The sequence below is a fragment of the Ascidia mentula genome, chromosome 4 (genome assembly GCF_947561715.1).
Source record: "Ascidia mentula chromosome 4, kaAscMent1.1, whole genome shotgun sequence".
NCBI lineage: Eukaryota > Metazoa > Chordata > Ascidiacea > Phlebobranchia > Ascidiidae > Ascidia > Ascidia mentula.
The window spans coordinates 18,466,055-18,485,141 of NC_138569.1; the positions used below are offsets into that span (position 1 = coordinate 18,466,055).

The 19,087-nt window shown below is 44.8% G+C and overlaps 1 protein-coding gene across 3 annotated transcripts in view; it reads left to right on the top strand.

The window, feature by feature from the left end:
- Positions 1–16,827, top strand: part of LOC145899662 (S phase cyclin A-associated protein in the endoplasmic reticulum-like) — a 28,257-nt gene extending 11,430 nt beyond the window's left edge. For all 3 annotated transcript variants that reach the window (XM_082988554.1, XM_082988555.1, XM_082988556.1), the window contains exons 28-34: positions 96–188; positions 813–959; positions 1,270–1,624; positions 3,215–3,364; positions 9,280–9,471; positions 13,837–13,909; positions 16,208–16,827. In XM_082988554.1, coding sequence (XP_082844680.1) covers positions 96–188; positions 813–959; positions 1,270–1,624; positions 3,215–3,364; positions 9,280–9,471; positions 13,837–13,909; positions 16,208–16,302 — 1,105 coding nt within the window. In that variant the 3' untranslated portion in view covers positions 16,303–16,827. The remainder of the gene's footprint in view (positions 1–95; positions 189–812; positions 960–1,269; positions 1,625–3,214; positions 3,365–9,279; positions 9,472–13,836; positions 13,910–16,207) is intronic.
- Positions 16,828–19,087: the final 2,260 nt, after the last annotated feature.

A 19,087-nucleotide genomic window follows, 5' to 3' on the forward strand; every position in this document is an offset into this window, starting at 1 on the left:
GTAAATAGAAGGTTATTTTAAACTTCCCACATTCCTTCATACTTAACAAGTTCGACAGTGCCACTGACTAATATGATCTCGATTCGATTTTACAGGAGCAAGTCGTTCACACAAATGATCTCATCATCAAGTGGCGACCACCGCAAGATTCTCGAGTTTTACCTCAACCGTGGACTCGACGTTATTAGGTAAAATCACTTCGCAATTATTCGATCGATCTCATCTTCAGCCGTTGTTGTTTTGCGATGAGATAAAAGACTGCGGTCCCCTTAATATAGATATTCCATATCTACAGTTGGATCATGCCTGTATATTTGTTTGTTTGTTTGAGTCTGGTGTGGGATTGGTTTTGGATTCGGATCGAAAAGCTTCAGAAAGTTATTTTGCAATTTTCGAGTGTTATTTGTCGTGCATATTTCCATGGTCTATTTTTAAATGTCTGATCTTATCAGTGATGTTTTGTTCATTGTCGATCCGCTGTTATTTTTGGATCCGTTGGAACGGCTTCTATGCGTCTTAAAATCGCGTCCATATTTACTGAATTATTCACTTAAAACAAGAAAACCATGTTTTTGGTGAATCTGCTTCGTTTTGTCTATTCACCGCCCTTTCAGGATTTTACCAATCCAGTCTTTACATAATTCTGTGCTAATCGTAGAAAAAAATATTATCTTGAAATAATATATGGCAGAACTTCCATTGAACAGCCACAAAATCCTTCTGCAACTCAAAAGTATCAATTGAAAATGTTTTTTCATACAAGTTGCATTCTCTTCGACCACGATTTACTAAATCTCTGTCCCTAATCACAGTTACATCGTCGCTTCCCGCGTGTTGGACGTCCTCGGTCAATACCTGAGCAATGTGCGACACGAGGTGGCGCCAGGGAGCAACCTAGCGGCGTTTGTAGAAAGCGGACTCGCCTTTCTTGAGTCTGCCACGTCCTTTGTCACCATGAGGTTCGTATGAGATGCTTGGGTTGTGCATTTTCAATACGTTAACATGTAATGTAATGATACGCGTGCGTTCGAACTCCTGTTTGGGTCACGCATAAAGTTGCTTTATATTTACGTGATGTTACAATTCACTGTGTATACTATTGATTGGCAGCTTAATTGGTCTTAAAAATGTTGGACATCTACTCCAATGACATCATTAATATGCTAAAGACGTTTTGCTAAAATTTCATCAGACTAAAGTTCCAAAAATATTTGCATAGGGACTTCATCCACGCAAAAGTTTTAAAATTTACACTTCAACCCTCCACAGAAACCGTCTCTCTGTCGACAACCACATGCAACCCTCGAAAACCAAAAACACCAGCGCCAAAGACAAAAGCTGTGAGCGCGATCCGTCAGTCCACACCAACCAGTGGGAGCACGACCCAACCCAACTGCTCCAAACCCTCCAACATACCGAACTCATGGGGATAGTGTCAGTGTTATACGGTCTGCTACTTCACGGGGCCCCAGAACGCCCAACGGTCCTCAAATCAGCATCTGAGGACGACCAACAAACGCCCAACGTTGTGAAAGAACGCATCCCTGCGCAGACGTTGAGTGTTGCCTTGGCTGTTATGAAAGTGCTTAATGCGGTGGCAGAGATGGACATGCGACTACTTCAGGTAACTTGCTTTTGGATCTACTCTAAAACTAGAAAATAACACAGATTTCGTATCAATTTATCGAAATTTCTTGCGGCCACACTAAGGGTATACGCGCAAAGGTATCGGTTGAAATCGAGCGCATGAATTCCCACATAGACGTGACAAGTATGTCAGGACTTCTGCAGTTTATTATGATACGAACCCGGCGACAGAGATTCGAGACTGCATGCGGAAACAATATTGTCCCCGGGGTCATCCGCGTTGCCGAAATCTCGCACAAGCATCGCGCACGTTCTTCCGCATTCGTCAGCGGTCAGACAAGACGGCACTGTGCGGCGATTGGAATTGCGGATTGTGTAAACACATTTCTGCCCGCCTCGCAAATTGCCACTTGATTGGATCTGCGGAATTTTTGTAACCGTTTTTGGCCCAACAGCACACGAGGCATCTTGGGGCCAAAAAGAAATTTAACGTTGCTATTAAACTAGGCCCTATAGATATTTATGTGCCAAGTATTCGTAGATGCAAAAAGTAGACTTCAAGGCTCCTTTCTCCAAAAATATTTGTCTCGCAATGACGTCATAATAGCACATCGCACAGTATTGTCTGCCGAACCCCAAATACACCACCGCAGACAACTTTTTCCTTGTTTTCAACAAAACCAGTTACGACGCAACGCCCGCGTTCAGATAAGCTTAATCATATTGTGCCGACATGGCACGAGACCCTGGGACGCCTGGGGCCCTAAACCATTACCAACACCACGCGCGGCACCAAAATATTTGGCCCCACAACAGCGGCGCCTGCTCGGGGGCGACCTCTGCCTGTCGAAGCGTGCACGCGCGCTACGATTTCTATGTTTGCGGGGATAACTTTCATCGGCGCTATAAGCTGGTTGTGAATATCGGGTGTCGTTGGACGAAGCTCGCAACATCCGTAGCTTCGTGCGAGCGCGTATTCGATACTTGAGCAAACTTTCCTTCAAACGGTTGCTGAGGTTGATAGATCGCATCCAGCCCTTGGTAGTCGGTCGCACGCGAACTCGTAGGCAGATCGCAGTGCAAACTATTGCGGACTGCGGAGTTGCGCCAAGATATGTTATGTATCTTATACGAGGCAATCCATCACTCCTATTTCAAATATATGGTCCACATGTGCGCGTTCTGCGCTATTTGTTCTGTTTTGCTCACAGGGGTTTGCAACAATTCAAATCCACTGCTGCTTCAATCCACTAGTTAATACGTTATCCTGCGAATCGTCTGTTATTTAGGATGTGCGCAGTGATTAAAATTACCACTTTTCCCATTTTAGCACTAAATCCCATATTAAGGAACTGTGCGACCTTTATAGAGGTGAAGTCAAAGATGGCCAACAATACAGTAACATCTTAATAAAACTGCCAGCGTCATGACAGCCAATGTTAGTTGGATATAAAATATATATCAACAAACAAGTTTTTATTTACCCTGCAAAAGTTTCATTCACACTAGGGTGAAACATTAAACACTGAACCATGAAAATTATATCTCAAAGTGATGTTGCCGCTGAATGTAAAACTTGTTGCACACATTTAACAATCCTTAAATAACATAATTATGTGTTTTGCAGGCGAGCTTGGGCGCTGAGGGTGTATCGCTCGAATATCGTCACATCTGCACCTACCTGCTGTGGTATTGCGTGCAGGGAGAACACACCGACCTTCTGCACGAGGTCATCGTCTCAATCGGCCATTTTACCTTTGACCATCGAAATAATCAGGTAAAAGATGCTGGAAAACCGAAATATTACTATCTTTGCCCTTTTTTTTTTTTTTAATTTTGTGATGCTTTAAATTGGCATTTTTCCTGGAAAATGTTTAATTTATTCTCTTGCAGCTTCTTCAGGTAAAATCTTATCAGTTTATGCCGACAATTTCATCTCCTCTTGTATCTTTTAGTGTTCCAGGTTTTTTTAATTATGCCTGGACTTCCAGGTATTTTGTCGGCCCAAAACAAACTTCTACTTTCCACAACCGGATCGACAAAATATTCGTTGATTGGCAAAACATTCCCGACCGCTTGTCACGTCACAATACGCGTGGTGACGCGCACGGGGTCGCGAGCTGGGCCGGCCTTGACTTCCTCGGGCCCCAAATCCCAACCGCCCACCCCCCATGTTTTCGACAAATGCGGATTTTTATCGGCGCTTTAGCTTGCACCACATGAAAACTCGCAATCAGCCAAACTCAACCGCTGTATCTTCCGGCAATGCACGCTTCGGCGGCTTGCGTGGGCTATGCGCTACTTTATACCGGCATCCAGTATGGCATTCCGAATGCCCCTTGACCGACGTTCTTGCGACGGCAGCTGTGTTTGGCGATGAGGCTCTAATCCTATGTCAATGTTTGAGTTGCTGACCGACGCTTTTGGTGGCGAGACTTGGGTTTGGACACTTGCCGAATTATCCGTGCATTAGTCACGCTCTCGGACGCGGATGCATGAGACTTCTATCATGCGGACTTCGCACTTGCCGTTGCTTTAATGCAGACGTAATTTCGGCTCGTTTGGGTTTCAATCTTCAACTACTTCCAAACCGCATCAACCAGGAGTAATTATGTAGCGAAATCCCTTTAAGTTATTCCATCGTCCGTTCAGAAATCAGCACTATTCATTGCTGTGAAGTGCGACTATTTTTCGTTACTTAACACCTTGATTGCAAAACTGAATGGGAAATTGTCACCGACCTACAGAAATAGACAGTGGTCGTGGATGGTTGATTTATTTACCTCGATTTGGATGTCAAACAAAAACACATGGTAACGCCTCCGGGCTATAAGGCCTGGAAAATGCTTACGTCATCGCATCTGTTCATGCCTTCCTACCACAAAACCCTACTCGGGATCGACTTGTTGGTAAAGAAGGGCCTGTTGTCTGCATGTTGAAACATACACCTCTCGCTTGTCAATCACCATGCACATGGTTTATGCTCGCGGCTGTCCAGAAAGGAAACCCCAACACCCCTGGCGCAGTGTAGCCGTCTGTATTCACTGTTGTCAGGTCTGAACCTCCCCAACAGCCGAAAACGTGCGAACGCCTTCTTTAGGGGCAGGTGCGACTTTTGACTGGAAAAACAAACTTTGTCCGCCCGGTTATTCAAGAAGCATAAAACGGACTGCATTAGGGGACATTTCCGCCACATATACCTTCGCTACCAGTTTGCCGTCGGTGCGACCGATGGCTTACGATAAGGTTTGAACGTGTTTCTAGGCCCAATTAGAGGTCGCACGAGCAATTACCAGAATTCCTAGGCGCCCAACAGGCAGAACGGCCCATTTTCGGACTCCGCAACGCCCCAGGCCCGCATCGGGGGCTAATTTTCGCTGTTGGGGGTCGTTCTGACGCGTCAGGACCCCTGAGGCCTCTGGTTGAAGGGCGGGTAATTGTTTGCATGCAAACACGTTGGGGACCCCCAAAAGGGCATCTCACATAAAGGGTTATACCAACACTTTCTGGTCGAGTTGTAACAAGCCTGGGTGTTTTGTGCCTTCATGCTCATACGTGTGTGGAACCGTGCACCGCCATTTGACACTGATCCGTTATAATCACGAGTTTGGCGTTTTCCCGTTGTCTTGGTCGTGTTACACCGCTCTGCACCGCCGCCTCCACGAAATGTAACCACATTTGACGTAAAATGTTTAAAATATTGAGTATACTCCTAAATACATTAACTGTATTGGTCACCAGTCACTCTGGTTGGTTGTTGATCAAAGTCCCTTTCGTCAACTGTCTTGTTTTAATTATTTGTAACAGAAATCACGGACCGGTTTGGATTTGTCAAATTTGTTTTTCTGCCATCGCATTGAGGCGCAATCGAGACAGGAAACTGATTTATTTGTTTGATCTCCACTGCTTTTTTTTCAAACTAAAACAAATAATTATCCGTTCCGATAATTTCAAACAACTCCAGATTCGGGTAAACAGGTGCAACACACCATTGTAACTTCGAACCATTGTCAGGTGATGAAAATATTTTACTGTTTGAATATATATCTTCGCCGCAAAGTGTGGGATCGATGGTCGGTTGCGATAAACATAGCAAAGTTTCATTGTCGATAGCTCGTGCGATTTAAAAGCTGTTGGAAAGCGAATGTTTACAATAATCATCCCCGTATATCTGACATGAGAATCGGAAACACAACAAACAATATACTCCCGCCCCCGTCAATTTATCACTAGTGCCAGTTGCCGACCTGAATATTACATCAAGGTTGATCGTTTGGTGAACTTTGGCCGGCTTGTATTCTCCTTCAGACGGAGTCAGCGTAATTGCACGAACGGGTGAAGTGAGATGTATCTGACCCATGCATTCGCGACATTTCCTTCAGCAGCTGTGTCACCACCTTCTGCAAATCACGCCACCGTTCAGTGCCGTGGAAAAATCTTTAAGTTTTTCGTCACAAACTGGCGAGTCAGCGCGTGTCCGCGAACCGGATTCCGCTTCCAGAAGACAACCCGCGCCGACGGACAAGGTCGTTATTGCGCCCGCGGGCCCCCCTTTCCGTCTGCGCCTTGTCTTCTGCACCGGAACACATGATAGCCTGGGCGCCTTAACTTTTCATCACCAGATGAGCCTCGTTGATAGATATCTTCGGGTAACTCGTGTCTACGCCTTCCGTCACGCTCTACCGCCTTCGGTCCACCCAGCTGTCCAACGCCCCGCTTGACGCCCCCCTCTTGTGCCCGCTCCCCCGGCTGACATGGGGTTTGTTGCGTGCCGCCGGGGCCTTGGGTTTCGAGTTGCACCCCCTGATATTTATCTGTGCGGGTTTCGCCTTACCTGCTGTCGCTTGACCGCGTGGTTGACAGCTCCCATGGTGGTCGTCCCTTATTAACCGCAACAGTGGGGACAACGAATCCGCTCGTTTTTTTTGCAGAGTTTTGCGACTTGTTCCACCGTGCTTTGGTTGGTTTATATTGTTCTTCCCCGACACCGGATACTGTGGTGGTGTAACGTTGTTCATTCCGCTAATGAAGACACATTAGTTTGAGCAAGCACGTGATTAAGTTGACGACCTTGTGAGTTATGAGTTTAGGCAACTGTCTGTTGTAAACGAGTCTTTTACCCGCAGAAAACCCGATTTTAGTTACAGTTGATGTCACTGAAAGTACTCTATCTTTTAACATGTAACGTGCATGGAAAATATCTTATTTTATCAAACATACATTCTTTAATCTTTCTTATTTTGCGTTATTGGACCTGGCTTTTAAAACATTATGGTTGCGGCTTAAAAAAACATGCGACCACACTCTCAGTTTGGAAACGTACAATATTTGGTACCATTGTGGAAAAGTCCAAAGTGCCCGCATTCTAGATGCGTAGAAGCTTACAATAACTTTTTAAAACCACACTAGTCTTGCGAACGCACCCATGCAGTCTGCAGGGTCGACATCTTGCCAACAAAACGACAAATCAACGCCTGGGGACGGAGGTTCGAACGAGTTTACGCAATTGCGGCTAACGCTCTGGTCCAGAGCCGCCGACAAATGCTTGCGGCTGATTCCCGCTCGTGTGTCAATCACACCAACTGTCGTCACTACTAGCGTCAAAGGCGCAATACATTTGGGAAAAGGATTTGGAACCGATCCCTGCGCCAAGTGTCCGCGGCCGAAATTGGTTGCTGGGACTGTGTTTTGCACCCGCGCCGCGCAAAACTGTAATATTCACCTCGGGAAGCGGTAACAGTGTTAACCATTGCACGCACACGCGGTTGTGTGTAGGCCATAGGTCGCAGTTAACTGTCTCGTTACCGTGTTTGGCCACTGTGCCGCCCTTGATGAGTTTTCGAAGGGCGCCGAGGCGGTCAACAGTTTCTCTTGTTGTCTACAGACCTTGGTTCGTATTTGGATGTACACAGAAACTCGTCATTTGTTATTTTGTGCACGCCCAGGAGCCAGTCGCGGCAATGCGGGGTCACAAGGTAATGTGCTGCCCAAACTACATTGACATTTGCTGCTGCGATGGGTCTGGGCGGTTGGAACCACTGCGTGAAGTGACGTAATGTTTTTCGCACCGACTTTGCTGTGGTTGAAGCCCCGCTATTTGTCACTTTGATCGCAAGGTGTCGCTGTCGAGTAGGCAACTTCCTAAATTTTTATTTGTTTTGTGTCTGTACGATTTTTGTGATTTCATTTGTTTTTTGAAGTAATTTTTCTGATGTTAATGCCACAAGAAAGCGTAAATACAACAGCTGTAGGTTTGTTGTCATAACAAAATCCTGTCGTGTTTGATGATACGATTAAATGTGCTGGCTTTCTCTGTATAGTCTTTAAACCGTTTATGTACTCGCGTGATATTATGTATTTAAAGCTTACATGAACGACCTAAGGGTGTGGGTTTATGCTTTAAAGCGGCTTCAATGTAATGCTGGACGTTGATTTAGGAAATATTTAAACACAACGCGGTACATTTGGAAATCCGCCAACATCGGATAAAATCACGCCGAATTCCCAGTTCACCCTCTCTTGTTTGTCTTGTCATCCCATTGAGCCGATCTGCGCCTCTTGTCTTTCCTCTCCTTCGATCTGTTTCCTGCGCGTGACTTCGACCCTAGGGCAGCGGCTTATACGCTTCTGCGATCCTGGGCGGGCGACACTCTGACGCGCGCCTTGTGACCCCGAGCTTACTGGAAACGTAGGAAATGATGTGGTGAAGGACGTGTCCTGATTGGTCACCTTGTTATTGTTCCTGATGATTCTTTATGTAAAGTACCGCATATTCTTTGACGAGGTTTCGCAAAGATGGTCTATATGGCCCTTGGGGACCACGGAGCGTAAAAGGTTGGAATCCACTGCTCTACATCATAAAGATTTCGTTGTTGTACTGATTGGCAACATATGCTTGGGAATTTGCGTCAAACAGTGATTGAAACTAAATGCTCGAAACTTATGCCGTTTATTCTATCAGTGAGGCTCATTTCAAGTCAACGGAGCTTGAAATGTCAAAATCTAAACCTCTATCCCAGTGATAAACGCACGAAAACAGGTCACCGTGACCATTCGTCGCATGCAAAACGCAAACCACGTCGCTTTTTGAAACCGAAACGGCGGAAAAGTAGATTGCTTGTTGTAGAGAAGCCTGTGTGACTTTCAAAGGAGCCGCCTCGGTTAGTCGGGGGAAATTGGCTTTACTACCACTGTTCCCCGTTTGCGATTCTGCCGCAGTGTTTATGTAACTCGACACAAGCGTTTACCGTTGCGAAGTATGCCCACTCTTCCTGGGTGAGATTTTGGGTTATATTTGTGGAAAGAATCTGACTTTATGCAGGTGTCCCCGTCGCGTGAAGTTTGTGCACCTGACAGCGTGTTTGTATGACTAACTTACGCTTTGACAAATTTGCCTTTCTCATGAAGGCCTGTTGTATACCTTGCGAAGGTAATGGTGGGCGCTAACTGACGCTTAGGGTCAAGGTCAGTTGTTGGTATATCGGATTTTTGGTTACATGACGCGTGAAGTTAAGTATCCTGGGTTTTTGTGAGTTGGAACAGTTTCAAATAATGCCTCGAAATACTTGCTTTTTTTCATAGTCCGTAATTTGTACTTGCTTTTTCACAGGCCTCCTATTTCACCTGTTTGCGAGAATTCCATGCAACACTGGATCAAGTTCAACTTTTAATTGCCCCCACTTTTTTCTTCAGAACATCGTCGACTCTGGAGCTCAGCCCACAGTGCTCCAGCAGCTCTGCCTTCTTCCCTTCGCCTACTTCAGCAGCTCCGGACCGATGCGGATCCTCCTCCCCACTCTCATCGCTTGTTGTTATGACAACCCGGCCAACCTGGGCATTATGGAACAGGAGGCGAGCGCTTCCCTCCTCATAAACTACATCCAGGTAAATTAAGAGAAGATGTGATCGCATGAAAAGTAGTTGTAAGAATTTCTTCACAAAAACAGCCGTGTGGTTTTTATTCAAAGCTGCAATAACGCCACTGGCTTCGCTTTAAACCTAAACGTTGATGTGCATTAGGCCAGCTAAATTATATCTTGCATAGAAAAATCGAATGTTAAGAAAAGACATCACAGAAATGAGATCGTTGTGATGCCTTTGTTGTGGTCGTGATTTCACATATTGGAGCATTGCATTGTTTGTAGGTTAATTGTCAGAGAAAAAGGTTTATAGTATTATAGAACTTCACGTCTATTTAAAACTTGAATACATTCGTGGCTATTCGCCCTTTCCCAACCGTGTGTATCCAATTGTCGACCAACCCAGCACTACAAGCCGATCGTGTTGCGTCTGCTCGTGCGCGTGACGTAGATCGACCGACTTGTTCAGCTTGTCTTACCCACACCGGCAGCTGCAACAATGCGACCACACGTACTCGGTCAAAGTGTCACAACGCTATCGATTCTCCCGCACCCTTTCAACCCACGCTTCATAACATACCGCTCACCCAGCACCTTGTTGTACGTGACCTGCTCGCCACATTAGACGCTACTCCTGTTGAGTTGACCAAATTAGAGAAGAGAAACGCATTGTAAGGTGCTGAAAAATCCGCGAACTTTTCTCCCAATTCCTTCGTGGTTAAAAAAAATCGTGGTTAAAGTAACCTAGTTAAAAATTCGAAACAGAACGTTGTCGATAGCAGTCGCCTGTTTTATTGCAAACCATAGAAAAATCAATTTCGCTTGCGCGGGCATCCTTAGTTGCTTATTCAAATAGACAATACCCAGTAGGGGGCAAGTATAGGAACCAGACTTAAGTAAGCGATATGTATCTATTCACTTTACCGAATAAAAATACACTTTGCCCGGTATGTACCATTACCGCATTAAGCATCAATGCTGTGGCCCCACGTTCCCAAACGTTATTTCACCAGAAACCTTTGGTTCACAAAAAATTACAAACTAATTTCAGGCAATGTTGACTTCCTCGTATGTTGAAAACACAGCACGGATAACGAAGGTGGTAATCTTGCAGAGTTCTAAACCTTCATACATCATTAAAAACCCACAAAAGCGTCTCGAACTTCGCGAATATCTTCCCAACGCCATGTAGATACTATCGCTTACCAAACATTCGCCAATCCACGAGCCTGCCTTGTTGTTTTAACCTTTTACATATGCTGTGGGTCGTTACATGTTCTGCCCATCTCTCCTTGACCTCCCTTTCTTGACGTCATTGGGGCTCTTTGATCGTCTCTTTGGTTGTTTCAGTTCCAACAAACAACTTCTCTGTTCCCTCTCAAGTGTTGTTGCGATTGTGTGTTTGTGGTTTTAAGGTGCGTTTCTACTGCACATAAGTTGTTTTTAAGAACTGATGAGTGCGGACTGGCGTTGAAAAAGCATCACAAACAACCTGTGCACATGAGGGTATGCTATACGCCGCAGTTATAATGCTTGACATTGCCATCATATATAAAATCACGATTATACAAGCAGAATCTCAGCGACTGTTGCTTTGAGGATTTTGAAAAACATGCGATCCAAGTGTTCATTAAGGAAAATTGGGATATTGCAAATCAAGACATTTGATTCCCTTCTTTGGTGCCACAGCAATTGTACACGAAATCAAAACCAACTTATATAAAATGCGAATCGAAATCAAGGTAACACTTTGAAGTCAACTAATGTTGGTTTTTCCTCGCTCTGTTGCTGTCGTTAAAAATACACAACGGTAACACAAACAGAAATCGATGTGCCTTCGAGGGCGGGCCGTTGTGGGCATTCACGCCCAAGCAGACCCGACAGAAATTGTTATTGTCACGAAATTCACGAGCGCGACGACTCCTTTCGGCAACTTGTAATGCTTTCTCGCCCATCTATCAGTTGCTCCAGTCTGTCGCGATCACAAACCACCCGCTTATTGTTGGGACTTAACCCCACATTAGACCCCGGGATTTGTGGCCTCACGGCCTGGGACCCACCCCGACTGACGCCGGGTGGCCTCACCCCTAGGTTCCGACCCCTGGTTGCCCCCCAGAAGGGTGCGTTTGCCGAACGTGACGGTGGGCCCAGCGAAAGTTGTGGGCACACATAAGCAAGCATGTTGATTGCCGTCGCCCGTAGCGTTAAAATCTAAACACGAGCTCGAAAATGGAAGATTCCAATGCTCGTTTGCCACAGGCAGAGCATCCACCACGACCCCCTAATTGTAAACCTACACCTTTTCCCACGCCGTCCGTGCAACCAGGGCCCCCGTCCGGGCCCATGGTTCCGATTCAGTTTCAGTGACCCCTTAGCCGCCTTGGCTTGGCGCTAACAGGGCGCTTCGCTTCTAAACATGGGCGTTAGGGCGTCTTTAAACAACAGCGAGTACTGAAGTGTCCATTAACAATGTACGGGGGTGTGTGGCGTTGCGTTATGTGCCGTGGCAGAACGACAACCAACCGAGTCCTGCATTGACGCAGAAGGTGAAAGTGGCGTGCGACCATTAATAACAATTAACAATGCGACCAAACAGCGCCGCGCCACAAAAAAGCGACTTTGGTCGTGATAAATGACCATCTTCGGGGCACATTGCCTTCACGAAGGGGTAGGAGTCACGTATTTGCTTGCGTGGTGACACAAAAATACCAACACTTTATGAATGGTTCCCTTGTTGTGCGGGTCTGGGGTGAAATGACTTTTTTGGTGGGGCAACAAAAGCACGTTTGGGTGGACCGCTCTCCGGAAAGGACTCTTGTCCAACATGAAAGCGTTGGCAAATTCCAAGGTAATAAAAACAACGATGATGTAATAAAAAGAGCCAACAATACGACAGTACATAAAATATACGCTTGTCACTGTTTAAATAATCGATTGTTATCGGCAAAACGATGATAGCATAATAGGTTGCGTATTTTCTAAAACTTGAATTTCACGCTACCAAGACTAAACATTACCGACACTATTTGTTTGTCATTTCGTCACCTCCGCAAAACCCATCGCTGTATTTATTTCCCTTCGCAGTGCAACCGCATGTTCTATACTTCTGGCCGAGTCGTATGAGCCGACACGCTTGTTATTAGCAACCTTGTCATGCCGAGGGGGCGCTCGAGATGAGCGATTTACCCTCTGCTTTCTGGGCCCCGGAACACGACGTAATCCTTTCAGTCCTTTGCAAACACCTCTCAATCTCGGTCTGTGGCAGTTTATTTGCCGAAGCTCCCCCTGTCCCACGCACCGCCAGCTGCCAATGGCCGCCTTGGTGGTCGGCGCTCATCTCTTGGTCTATTTGCCGACATGTCGAACTGACCGCCGACGTCAGACAATTTGAGTAGGTTACTTTATGAGAATTGTGGACGCTGAATGTTTTTAGTCGGTTTGTTTCGATGAAAGATTTGTCTTGTTGCTGCAAACTTTTATAAAGTTGCAAATTTTTGGTGCAAATGTTGCATCGTTTCCAGAAAAAAAATACTTTTTTTTAAGTACAGATTGGACGACACAAATTTTACAGGCGCAAAAGAAATCGTGAAATCGCGAAAGCTAAAAGAGGTGTTTATTGTTCAACAGAAGCCCCGAACCGGCCTTAAATTAAATTTGAAAACAAACACCGTTTAAGATTTAATTTATTCGGCGCCCAGTGCAGTGAACACAAAACCTTCTAAGTTGTTTACCACCGCACCCCCCTCTTCAAAGGCATCGTTCTTGTGGACCTCTGGCACTCGCCGGCAACGTACAAAGCGATCCTAAGAGCACAGGGAACCTACGTACGGCCTCTGTCCGCACCGGTAAGCCAAACCAGATCCTCAATCCGATCCAATCCCAAATCAAACTCGTGTTGGTTTGCGGCGGGGTCACAACCCGGGTGTCGCTTCGAACCCAAACAAGCTTCGTGGTGGCGGATTGTGCTCCACACTACGCCGAGATTAACGGCGTCTACGCTTGGGCACCTGATCATACTCCCCCGCGACACTGATGTAAAGCGCCCGGCGCCCGCCTCGAGACTCAAGTAGGGGTTATTGATGTTCTTTGTGTAGGGAAATTTGTTCTCGTTCGTTGTGGCACTCGTCGCGTTTTCAGTTTTTTGTTCCTGTTTGCGCGGTATGTTGTGATTGCGTATCAGATCGCGGCGACGTTTTCTTGTTCTTTGTGACGTCGCAATACTGCGAGTGTCTCAAGATTCATTCGATTGTGACGTCGAGTATGATTTGAACGGTTTTTGCGGTTGTTGGGAATGGTACCAGATGTACCGTTAAAATTCGAACACTCATTTCTAACTACTTTCAAGCATAGGCGTTATGTATTTCTAAATGTCTACGTGTTTTGTGTGCAGACAACCTTGGAGGACAACGAGAAGAGTCAAACCGAAAAAAACGCCAAGAGCAAGAAGAACGGAACAGTGCAAGGTGAACACTCACTCACTGCCTTTCTCCCAATGTTTAAAGTCCTGACCACAGGCATGCACAAAACGGCCATGTTTAAATTCCCAAACGGGGCATACTTATCACATCAACTCCCAGCATGTATACGTTAGAAACTAATCCCCCTCAATAGCAGTGTTTCCCAACTGCTTTTCGTCTGGTAGGCGAGAACGTTTGGCAGAAAATGTTGGTGTCAATAAATGATTAGCGCCAAACGTGTTTAAAAGAAGGTATTTAGCGTGACTGCGAAGTGGTTTGCGTTAAAACCAAATTTGGAAACCACTGATCTACATGGTCTCATTTTAATTTTGGAACTAGTTAGAATTATTGTGTCATACACTTAACGTAAACTTTAGTTGGTTTTTCTGATTTCCGGTGAGACAATGAAAAGGGGCGGACCCAAATGTGGCTTGGATGGTTATCACGTATACACAACACTGCAGCGGTGTTTACGCTTAAAGCATTTCGCGGTCAACGCATGTTGGCCAATTAATCGAAGCCAACAAACGCTCAACCTTTCTCCTGCTAGGCTTGGTGATAAGGACTGAGCGAACCGGGATTAATTATCTGAAAATTCCAAGCTCGGTTGTTTTTGTTGTTCCCCAACCTGTAATCGCTTGCTTACACGATTGGCCGCGACCTTTCCGCCTGGCTGTGTCTCCCCCTCGCGTTGTCCTGGAATTTTAAGTCCGTATTCAGTGAATTGTGCATTGTAAAATACCCCCAAATCTGCCTCCTTTTACAGTACACCCGTTTGTAGTGATGCCCCATTTTTCAAAGGGCTTCTGGACTTCGGAAAGGTCTGGGACGGTGATAAGGATCGCTTTATCTGTCGCGATGTCTGTTGCGGCAGGGCCTTCATTTTTCGCGCTAGATCCTTGCATCTGGCCGCGATCTCTTCCCCGATAGCTGGGTTATTTATAGCTACGAGCCCATGCACATATGTCTCTATCCGCAGGGCTATAAGGCCGTGATGTGACCAAGGTAGAGTTGAAAACTGTGGTTTTTGGCGACCTTTATTACATCATACAACATGTGGAGATATTACTGGGGTTATTTCAGGTTGTGTGTGGTTTATGTTTTTCGTCAAAGCACTATGATGCAAACCCTCGAGTAAATCCTTGCGCACAACTTTATAAGCGAACACATGTCATTAGGTCTATAGCGTGAAGTTGAGAAGACAAGCAGGTCGTCGTGTACACAATTATATATAAGCATCCAGAACATTATTAATAACTATTGTTGAAACTCCGAATGCACTAAATCAGGTCTCCCAAACCTTTTCGCTCTTGACTCCTTCTATTGATTAAAATTTTCCGCGACCTTTCATGTTTAAAGTCATTTAACTTTTAGATATTTCATTAAAACGGTAATTGTATGGAGGCGTGGTATGTGAAGTAGTGCAGTTGTTTGTGGTATTTTGTGTGACATCAGTGAACTCTTTGCCACCCAAGAAATTCGCCGTGCGGTCCCAAGCTTGGGAAGCCCTGTTCTAAATTACAACATATGTCATAAAACAGAGGCGCTGTCATTCTTTATTCCGCATGTTCTATGAATCATAAGAAACCTGTAGGACTCGAGGTTTTCTATGTTAGTATCTCATTAGGCAAGAGTTTTGCGTCACTGTTTTAAATCAAACTTCGGAAGGGAGACAAGTTGTTTCGTACACTTCGATCTTTCCACGCAAAACGGTCTCGTCTGACACAGTGTCCTGTTAGACGCGAGTCTATACGTATCGCGATAAGACGGTTAAAGCGGCGTAAAAAATCGCCCTGAGCTAATCAATTATCGTTTCTCATCCAGTTTGAATGACGAGCGCCAAGTTGCCGGAAAATGGTTTTGTCGTTTAAGACAAGTTGCGATTTGAGTCGACCGACTTTTGTAATTCTGCAGCTGTGATGAGTTGATGTCTTGAACGATTATTGCTTTTACATTTTATTTGAAAACCAATCCTTTCTTTTTGAATTTCTTCAACATAATACTATGTTTCCTATATTACAAATAAAGCATTGTAGGAATCATATTATTTTTCCAATCGGCCTTTCTAGATCGATGGCAGCCCTGAATCATATCGCCTAAAAACATTAAAAAGCTTGTTAAACTTTTTATACTGAGTGTAGGCAGGTAAAAAAATTACCATATAAACAAAAAAAAAATACGCAGAATGAGGACATTCCTGGAATACCAAACATAAACCATATTTGTTGACGTGCATTTGTATGTGGGATTTGGTGCTCAGTGTGCTTGGCATATCTCAACGTTTGTTTCTCTCATATTTCACAGAACTTGGCCGGCGCACCTCCCTCGCCGATCACCCTCTCTTCACTGGCGATTATCTCAAGCAATGTCTTCGCTTTTTCACCGACAAACAGTCGTGACTAACAAGCTGATGTCGACCTTCAAGCCGTGAGCCATACACAACAGCGAATTTTCCAGACTGGCGGCACAGGTGATGTTCCAGCAGATTTTTTGGTTCGCCGGTTCTTCGGCGGTTCAACAATGTTCGTTCGTTCCCAATTCTTTCATTTTTTCTGTTCCTTGTGTTACTTTTTTAGTTGAAATATTATTTTTTTAAATGAAATTTCCTATATTTTTGATGTGAAAGCCTAAAAGCAATGGTTTGTACTGGGTTTGTGTTTGTCTTGATGATACGTGCTTGGTGCTATTGTCCATGTGCTTCATACTGTGAGTGCTATGTTCCCAGTATATTGCAAACAAGACGCTTAAGTTCTATTGCTTTTCGTCGACCTGCAATGTCTTACACACAAAGAAATGACTTGTAAAACGTTTGCGAATGCCTGTGTGTCGGATTCCTTATAAGGACTTGTGTACTGTGTGTTGGAATGTGTGATGTATCTTACTTGTAGTTCGCTTTCCCGAATATACTCACTGTGTTCCTTCTATGATCCCAACTGTTCAAGAAAGGCGCTTGTTTTAGGTAATTTCGGGAAGGTAAGGTCCAAAGAAGAAGAAATGCATTAATGAGCAAATTTAGCTTTTTCAAAACAAGCATTTGTCCCAATTTCAACCAAAATCAGTTGGCAAGTTGCCATGGTATAACAGACCAAATTCACTCGTGTTTGCTGCGGCAATCCCATTTTCGTGCATAATATCCAACAACAATGCGCGATATACGCACTATTCGCCCCAAACCGAATATTCGGATTCGGTTCGCCACCACCCTACATTGTTTTAAGTTCGATTTTCGTTTTGAAATTGCTCTGCGGAAAGGTTGAAGGCATGCTGACGTTTGCGTGGGGAAAATAATTCCGCGCATCTCTCAAGATCCTCTGATCAAACTTTTGAAAAACTTCAATGTCGATTCCTTTCCCTCCACGGAACATTGGAAACTATGCGTTGTCTCACCCTCGAGATCGTTCGCGTTCTTCGTACATCCTGTCACGTTTGGCCTTCAGGGATCGTAGCGTAAGCTGTGAAGTTTCAGCGATCGCGGAGTTCGTTCGCGTATTAATCCACTCAGTATCGATGCGGCCGATGTCAATTAGCTGACTTCTTGTCCCGGCCCGGTGGCGTCGCCCGGCTTTTATCTCGTCCAGCGGGGAACCCTGGGGAACGCACTTAGCCTGAACATGCGCCGCGTCTCGAATGACACTCAAGATTATCGTCCTGTGCATTTGAACGTGAGGCCCTTTGCACGGCGCCGGTGATGCCACAGAAAGCACTTATATCCCAACGCTAATGTCTCCCAATAATAGCCTGAACGGTGCTAATGTCCGATAACTCTTCCTCATCGCGTTGCGTTAGGCCAGCGCTCGCGGCTGCGCTGGTATATGTACGGTCGATGGTTATATCACATCCCAGCCAGTGGCATTGCATGGTATCGGCGCGTTCTATGCAGAAGTTATCGCGGAACTCTGTTTGAAATAATCCGCAAGCTAGGTTCAACGACGAAAAGAGATTTACTGTAGTGAATACGAAGGTACATTAGCTCGTGGTATAAAGGCAATGTCGCCATGCAATGTAAACTGCAGGCAGGTCTGGGTGCAGTTCAAATTGCAACTTTGAAGGATCTATGCTGTGATTCTATCCAAGTGAGCGTGAAGCCAAGGGAGTTTTTGTTGCAACACGGGAGAAATCGGTCGATAAGAACCCCCACTATCCCGACAGGTAAGATGTGTTTGGTGACTCTTCGTTCGAAACGATCGTTCAACACTCTGCTGCTGTCGCTTGTTTTGCTGCAAATCGACCGTTCTCCCGCGACGTTTTTCGATCGAACATCCAGCAAGTTGTTTTTTCGCGTGTAAAATCAATCCAATGCTGCCAATTTCACGCTCTATGTTGTGAATTTTTTAGGACGCGGCTGCGAATAGTTAAGGGCAGATACCTACACCACACTTTGATACTTTACATGATTTATTATGCGTCGTAAGAACTACTGGAGATTTTTGAAGTAAAAATCGTCATGTTTAAAACGGAAAGCCGTTTCTTTATGTTTGAAAAGACGTAATTTGCGTTCAACTTGAAATTGTCAGAATACGCCCCCCTCAATAACATATAATGATTTTCAATACTGTTTTAAGACTGTCCCGGTTTTGTTAATGTTTTTGTTCCAAAGTCTTTAATTTTTGGTTATCAAAAAAACGTATTTTTTTTCTTGATCTAATTGGGTAATATGTCCAATTGTCATTTAAGGTTGGAAGCAATCAAAAGATTTTTGCTTAGCAAAAGTCGAACTGCCAAGCAAAAACAAAAGCTAACTCAATTAAGACGCAGAAAAATGCGTACATTCAAAACTCAACGTATATGCATGTTTATCATGGTTACTACAGCCATAGTTTTAATGTTATTTTGATACTGACTTTTAGATTACAAAAAAAAACACAGCTATATTTATACATGTAGAAATTAAGAACGCTAAAACACCTATTCCTACCACATGTCTCTTATTTTCGCATAGTCTAAACACATAACTCTAAGTGCGACGCAAGTTTTACAAGGCCCACCTATTTCGTCCAGGTGTTTTATACGCGCGGCCGAAACCTTTCTCCAAATCAATCCCCTCCTTAAAGTGTTTATTTCCGTGACTCAGTTTTGTGTCGGGTCATTTGCGTCGACAGCACTCGAATCTCGGTAAGCGTGAAGTCACAACCGAAAACGGGGTATTGAAATATTGCTGGTAATTTAATTAGCTATTAAGTGAAA